Here is an 8,654-nt window from a genome sequence, read left to right on the forward strand (position 1 = left end):
TGGCCGTGTGCGAGTTCGAATAAATTGTCGTGAAGTAAATTGAAATTTCCTAGGAATTTTTTGCACTGCATTTATGTAAATATTTATTTATTGCACTTATTTATTATTTTTCGTTAAAAGTTTTCAAATTTATTTATTTATTTATTAAACATCTTATAAAATTTTGACAATGGTAATACCTAATTTTTATATAATTCAGCCTACTTGAAATTCTGGTAAATATCAACATTCGCTGCCATACCGACATAATTTACCATTTCCCTCAATTTACTCGAACTCGCACAAGGCGTCTATAGTTTAAGAAGTATATAGTTTATGTAGTTTTATATAATTTATTTAAAAAATTAAAGAAAAATATATATTACATATATCAAGACTTCTGTACCTATAGTAGGTTAAAGCATTTCTAACTTCTAATAAGATTTGTTTTTATGGTGGACTGATAGATATGGATCTTTAAGCTGATGTGTTCCACTAAGTTGTCGCAATAAATAATGCATTCCGAGTACAAAACCTTATTTAATTAAAACTGCACAAACCTGACACCCAAATTATAGTAGAGTCCGTCCACACATTGTGTAGAAAAATGTTTTTGACAAAAGGGTCGTGTCTGTTTTTGCAGGGTGGATTGTTGATAAGTGATATTTCACACATTAATGGCACCCCCATGCCCATGCCACCCTTTCGCAAAGCGCGAAGCAGCAAAATGTTAACTTCAAAGAAAAAGTAAGTGCTTAGTGCGAAACGAATCCATTACTCTTGTTAACAAAACTCAAAGGAATAGCAAGGAATACATTTACTTTTACTTCATGGTTTATTGGATTGATTAGAAATATTTTTGACTTCAGCGCATGCACGCTCATTAAAAATTCCGCAACATTTTCTTCTTTTTTTTTTATAAATATATTCCATTAAGAAAAAAAATAATGCCTGACATACATACATATGTATGTATGCAAGAAAAATGCTTGCATATTGCGTATATACATATGTATTAAGTTCGATGTATGTGTAATACAAAACATTCGAAGAAAATTAAAACGAAATCTAATATAAATAATTAACGGGCGGGTCTACAATTTGCCGACGGCATTCGCTCGCACACAGCTGAATTAACAACTTTTGTTTCTTCACGACCAACAGCGAAAAGCAATAACAACAAATAAGATGTTTTATAATGACAACACAACACAACACAACACAACTAACTTGACGATAATAACCAAAATGCACAAGTAATAAAAACAACAAAATCCACAACAACAACTACAAAAACAACAACATGTCACTTTCAAGCATAATCAAGAAGAAGAAAAAAGCATATATAGCATATTAAGAGAAGACAACGAAAATAAAATAACTTCAGCACACAAGCGCAGCACAGCCATTCATTCATTTGACCAACCATCCGTTCATGCACATAGCAGCGGATGGTTGGTTGGTACGAAACTTATTAAACGAAAATGAAAACCCATCAACGACGGCGTAACATGTAACATAAGCAAAATTTGCTTATGTTGAAAGAAATAATGAACAAATGAATGAATGAATGAGTGCAGGATGGATGGAATGACTGACTGAATATAATTCTCTGACAACACAAAACAGATCCAAAAACTTAGTATTTATATAAATAATAAAAACAAAAAAAAAACATATTCACGTTAAATAATTTCTTATATCGTATTCGTAACTTACCTTTACGTATTTATGTGCCTCATTCGTTGTTAGTGTTATTGCCCCTACTCTGCCATTAAGAAACACAGCCACTGCCACTGCCACTGCGTACTTACTGAATGCGTGCGTCTCCGCTTTGTGCATATGCATCTGCTTATTTTCCTCTTGCTTCGTCTTGTTGTTGTGTTTGTTGTTATTTGCCTGCTCGTTAGCGCGCTTAAAAAGAAAAGACAAGAAAAAATTATAATTTTACGTGCATAGATTTTCGTTTAGTGTGATGTGAATGTACTGCTGCGTATATGAATCTGTGTGTGTCATCCTAATCAACATATAACAAATATATACGTAGATAATACACAACACATTTGTTTTTATCAGTGGTTAATAAACTAATTCTAATATCAGCAATACGTGAAGACCAGCGCTGATAAATTAAAAAAATATGCGTTAAACATTTTAATAATTTTTTATATGCACTAAATGACAAGGGAGAGAGAGAGGGACGTTGAATAGATATTTATTTTTTATTATGTGTATATTTATATTTTTCTTTGTTTTGTTTTTTTTATTCTGTTTCATGAAAAATAACAAAAAAAAAAAACAAAAAAATTTTCTATTTATGGAAGGGTGAAAAATGAATTTTTGGGTTACTTTCTGTAACCTAAACTGATACTATGATTATACAACTCTTCGATTAATTTCCTTTCCCTTGAAAGGAATTAATTGAAAATGGTTTTTTTCTAACATTGGAAATGTTTACAGAGACGTTTTCCGTAGAAATTGTTTGTGCAATTATTTTCTTTATTTACTGCTGTTAAGTAGCACTTTCGTGTTTTTGTTTTTTTATGGATTCGCTTTCTCAGTTTTCCTTATTCATATTGAAATTCTTGTTTTTTAACAAAAGAATGAAAGCATCGATAGTACACTATCTTTCGGAAAGTTAAATATAAAGAAAGTTAAGATAAAAAGCATTACTGCCCAGAAATGTAAGCTAAGCCAGAAAGCAAGGGAAGGGCATGGTACAGAGGAAAGGAGAGGGTGTGAGGTATTAAAAGTGTTAATATAGAAGGTTTTGTAAAAATTTGTGCTCATGTCTTGTTTTTAGATGTTTTGGTGCAGTTACCCAGCACTTTGACTTTGATAAATTGTTCATTTTTTTATACTATTCTCCTTCTTTTTACTGTTTATATTCATATTGTAATTAATTATTTAATTTGTATTTTACATTTTTAGACCTGATACTACTCTTCAAGCTATAGTCTATAAATTGGTGCCGGGTTTATATGAGAAGGAACTACTTCGTAAGCGAGCTTTTTATAAGAATCGTCCAGAGGATGCTGCACTTGCTACGCCGGAACAAAGAGGCGATGATATAGAACATTTAATTTTTAATCCATCTGATAGCATGTCTCTGTCATTGGAATATGCTGATAGAGAGTAAGTAAACATTTTTAAAAATTTTTATATAGTTTTTCAAAACCATGTAACTTTTTTTTTTAAATACAATAATTTAAAAGTAAAACAATAAATTTACGAATACCAACTTTTTTCTGTTGTTTCATTACAGAGAGTTGGTAGACACCAGTGCTACATATAATGAACTGCTGAAGCCCCGATTCATACAATGTCCTGCTATGTTTACTGTTAGTCATTTGAAAAAGTTTGTCCATGGAAAATTCGAAATAGATCCAAACAGATTCAGCATAGATATCATGTATAAAGTAAAAACTATAGTTTTATTAGACCACTACACACTGATCGATGTTGCTTATATTTACACATGGAAACGAGATGCTCCGATGAAATTCTTTTTCCGTGTAAAACAATCACTTAAAAAAATTACAAAATCCAAGAAGGTATGCATTGTCGAGCCCAAATTAGAAACTACGGATGTTGCATTTCACACTGATAATGTTATGACTGTTGTACATGCACCATCAAATACGATTGTGGAATCAACCGAAATAAAAGTTGAAGACGATGTTGAAGCAAATGATAAAAGACCAAAATCAGTCGAAAAAAAGCACTTTGAAATAGTTCCTCAATTGAATACTGCCAATAACATTAACAATAAATCTGATCACAATCCTAGTGTCGATAAATTAAAGATTACATTAGTCAGTAAATCTGTAAAAGAGAAGCAATTACCTGTAGTGCCTAAATCACCGAAATCTCCCAAATCACCGAAATCTCCAAAATCCCAAACACATACGAAGGAGAAGCACTCAAAAGAGAAAGAAAAGAAAGAGAATGACAGCTCAACAGCTGTAAATAAACCGGAGCGTAAAGTTGAAAATATTAAACTTAAAATTGATCTATCAAAACAGAATAGTGTAACGATAATCAATATGTCACATCCAGAACGGAAAGAAATCACTACAAAATCTGTTAAACCAGAAAAAGAATGGAAAGTTAAACATAAAAAAGACAAAGATGGCAACTCAAAATCATCTCCTCATAGTGAGCGTAAACATAAAACACCTAGTCCATTGACCGTTCCACCCTTGACTATTAAAGCGGAACGCATAAGTCCAACAACAAAAGTAAGCCCTAATACTCAAAAACAGAGCAGGATATTAGAACATCCAAGTCCTATACCAAGTTTAGAAGAAGATCAGAAATCACAGTTTCTGAAGTCATTTTCTTTGACACCAACTAAATCCATTAATATGAAAAAGGATACAAAGCAATCGTCCACTCCTACCACAAACTGTATGGATAAACTAAAAACCTCAATAACAACTGCATTAAATGGTACGTTAAATAAAGTAAATGGAGTCGAAATGCTAAAATGTTCATCAGCTTCAAAACGCAAAAGTAAGGAACCAGTCAAAGCAATAGCAAAGAAATCAAAACTATCTCCCCCATTACCAAACGATGATTTTAAAATTAAACTGCCACCTTTACCAGTCAACAATAATAACAATGATGTATTTAAAACTCCAGCACCACCGGCTGCTTTAAAATCATCCATACCAAATGGCATTTCCAGCAATGATAAGTTAGCTGCCCAATCTGCAGCTTCGCAAATTATGCGTCCACCACATAGTTTGCCCAAAAAATCCGCTAAGAGTATGAATAAATCTCTAGGTTCTGCTTCAATGACTCCAAACCATAGGCAGGGTATACAACCTGCGCCACCGGGTAACCGCACACCTATAGCCAAACGGTATCAACCAATATTGCCGAAAGCTGCACGTCCAAATCCATTTGCAAACATTCCAAATGAAGTTAATAAAATACTCAAAGAAGCAGGTACTGAAATAAAATCAGTTGTCAATGATGTCTTGCCAAAAGTATATGGTCCTAAACCCGATCAAACAACAATGGGTCCACCACCATTGCCAAACCTACAAAACAATGCAAATCAAACAATCACTAATCGAACCCCACACGCACAAAAGTCTAACAAACAGAACAACTCCAATGCAAAACCTAATAACTCAAACAACTATTTAAACTTAGCGCTTTTTAATGCTTCAAAATCAAAAGGTAATGAAGTACCACCTGGTTGCCGTACTCCCATGTACACACCTAATTCACCGATTTACTCACCAAGCTCACCACAATATGTGCCGAATTACAACATTCCCACTGTGCCTACGTATAAGTACACACCCAAGCCTTCCAATGCAACAAACTACTTACAAAACATACTAGGAAACAATAACCAAATGGCTAACTTGTTTCCAATACCACCAACTAAGAAAGACAATTCTTCAGCCCACCCTATACAATCAAAAGCCAAAAATGATGTGCAGCCGCTAAAAAGAGCTTATCCATTTGCAAAAAGTCCTAGCCCAATTGAAGACCCGCCCGAGAAGCAATTAAAGGTTAAATCACTACTGAACTCTTGTAATATAAATATACCGTCTTCTCTATCAATAACTATTACAAGAGAAGATTCTGAATCACCATCAAATAACGCATCATATCCAAAACATAAGAATCCAGTTAACAACTATATCGAAATCCTCAAACTGCCTGATCAACCGGCAGACAATAGCGATATTAATAAACGCTTATCGCCACCAATTCCTAAAATAAATCCCACTATGAATAACTCGGACATCCATGTACCTACATCAATAGCCCAAATGTTCAACTCAGCCAAGTTGAATACAAGTTTTAATAAAAATTCATCTCACGCTCAAATGCATATGGGCGGTGCATATCAAAAAGGCAATTTGAACATGTACAATTCCAGTATCTCTAACAAAATGACCACTCCGCTACCAAACGTCAATGGGACTAAGACAAGTGATAATAATCAGCCTAAATTGAATACGTCGTCCAATACTACCAAAACACAAAATCAAAAACCAACACATATACCACCACTTCAGCTCGATAAAAAGACGCCCAGCCCCGAGAAGAAACAGCAATCTCAATCAAACAGTACTGATGTTTCACCATCACATGAAAAATCTCCAAAGTCACCAAATGACCCTGCAGTACAATCAAGTAAAAAGTTCCGTCCGATATTGCCACGTCAAAATCCGCTGCCACTATCAGAAGTCATACCACCAAAAGTAACCACTGCGAATGTAATTGGTACTTACTCATCGCCCAGTGGTATAGCCGTCAAAATACACGCCAATAAAAAAGTGCTGCCTACAAAAAAATCACCAGGTGGTCAACAACAGCAGCAACATATAAATCAACAACTGAACCACCAACACCTTACAAAATCACAAACACAAGTGAACAAAACAACGACTCCTCCACTAAGCTCACCTAATAATACAATGCCACTAAAAATATCTTCACCAACAAAATCTCCGAGTGCAAAAAATACAATACCAAAAGCTACAAAAACTGCAGCACAGTCACCACTTCAACCGCCAACTAATGCAATTAATAAACTTGTACCACCACACCCAGGTATAGGTGCAATACCAAACCTGCCATTGCCCATGCCAACAATGGCCGCCGGCATGCCACCACATCTCGGCGTAGCCACTGCAGCGGCAGCAGCAAATACGCCAGGTAATGCAACCAACCCAAACGAATTGTCCAAGTTCATTAAAGATAATATATTGCGGGCGCAAGTACAGGCAGCAGCAGCCGCCACTCAATCCAACATGTTCTACTCCTACGCCAATGCGGCTGCATTGGGTCAAATGGGCCAATTTCCACCGGCTTTGTACCAGCAAGCCTTTATCATGGATCAATTGTCGCGCATGCAACGCACTGACGCATTTAACGAATACATGCAAAAACTGAAGAACAACGTGGAGAAAACAGAAACCACACCACAACGCACAAACGAAAACAGTCAAAAGAATTCGAACCCGAATTCGAACTCAAACTCGAATTCATTAACATCTACTGCAACATCATTATTAACGTCATCATTATCATCTAGTCCAAAGGCAATGTCAACACCAAATAACACAGCTGCTGCTGCTGCTTCAAAAGGCAAAACGACATCGGCAACTACAACAACAAACACTACTGCTTCAATTTCCAAAGCAAAGTAAAAAAGAATGAGAGAGGAGAACTGAATGAATGAGTGAAGAAAGGAAAATATAGGACAGGAGGGCCAGGAGGGAAGTAGGAAAGCGAAGTAAAGTAAGCTACGCTCACGGAATTTAATTCCATTTTAGAAAGACATACATATTCCTTACTAAGTATTTAATATTAGCACACCCCACCACACATCAACTTTTGTTAAGTTTATTAATTATTAATTAGGTTTATTTTATTATAAGTTTATTTTATTTAAATAGAACTTCTTATTTTTATAATTTAACGCTAGTGCCTAAGTATGAAGAAAATAAAAGAATTCGAGTATAAAGATAATTAAGATACAGCAAACACGATCATGATCGCGATCGCAATCGCGAAGACACAATCACGATTACGATTACGATCGAATGTAAATTAGCTGAGTTAACTGGCTAACCTGTTCTGTTATTTTTTTAATTGTTATTTTTGTTGTTTATATTTTGTAGGATTTTCAGCGAATAGTATTCGAATAGAATTAGAATTCATTTCATTTCTGCTCATTTGTGTGTTTGCTTTAACATTTTTAATGTAAATAAATAAATATAGAAACAATAAATAATGTACATATGAATAATAAATACTGCTTAAGTAAGAAGTAAATAAGTTAGTAACTGTGTAAATCGTATATACAAAAACCCAAGCTTAATAAGTCGACACATACATACACACTCATACAAATATAAATATATATGTAAAATACCTATTTTATATAAATAATTTTTTTAAATAAAAATAATTGAAGAGAAAAAAATATTTTGTTTGAATTTTCTATGAAAATAGATGAATTTTGCGGGTTGGTGTTAGCTGGAAGAGTTGTCACGGGTACGACGTCGTTGTGTTAGGGGTGGAAATATTATTCCGCCGTACCTTCCCTTTGCCACAAATCGAATCCATCGTAATTTATGTTGTAAGTAAGCCTGAATATTTAAGCTCACTCACTGATGATATCCGCTTGAAGTGAAGGTTCTCTTAATCATTGTGTGAAAAAACCATAACGAAGTTGGCTGGCTTTTGTAAGGACATTTTTGGGTTTATGTTTAAATAATTCCGTATCGGATTTCAGTTTTTATTTTACTCCAATATACATACATATTCTGATGTTATAAACAAAATAATGGAAATAAATTTCTACGTAAGTATGTATGAAACTTTTACATGGAATTAGTATTCTGTTGTTGTTGTAGAGTACAAGGATCTGTTTGTGTTGTTGAACTAAACGAGTGACTACAGGACATAAACCAGGCTGTTCTTGGAACCATGATCACTAGTATTCTAATACGGCTTTGTTAAGTTAACCAACCAAACAAACAATTGCCGTAATTTTTTCTTTCAGAGTAGCAAAAAAATACTCGCAACTTACGAAAGAAAACATGTGAAGCAACAAAAATGCTCTTAAAATCCTCAGAGTTAAGTTTTACTCGCAAAAAAACTTAAGACTAAAGTTTTAATGCGGTCAAATTCAAAAA

At 34.2% G+C, this 8,654-nt stretch overlaps 1 protein-coding gene across 2 annotated transcripts in view; it reads left to right on the top strand.

The window, feature by feature from the left end:
- Window positions 1-7,858, top strand: part of LOC119677622 (polycomb group protein Psc) — a 33,079-nt gene extending 25,221 nt beyond the window's left edge. For both annotated transcript variants that reach the window (XM_038089052.1, XM_038089051.1), the window contains exons 4-5: window positions 2,911-3,114; window positions 3,245-7,858. In XM_038089052.1, coding sequence (XP_037944980.1) covers window positions 2,911-3,114; window positions 3,245-7,160 — 4,120 coding nt within the window. In that variant the 3' untranslated portion in view covers window positions 7,161-7,858. The remainder of the gene's footprint in view (window positions 1-2,910; window positions 3,115-3,244) is intronic.
- The last annotated feature ends 796 nt before the right edge of the window (window positions 7,859-8,654 follow it).

Source organism: Teleopsis dalmanni, chromosome 2 (genome assembly GCF_002237135.1).
Source record: "Teleopsis dalmanni isolate 2A chromosome 2, ASM223713v2, whole genome shotgun sequence".
Taxonomy (NCBI): Eukaryota; Metazoa; Arthropoda; class Insecta; order Diptera; family Diopsidae; genus Teleopsis; species Teleopsis dalmanni.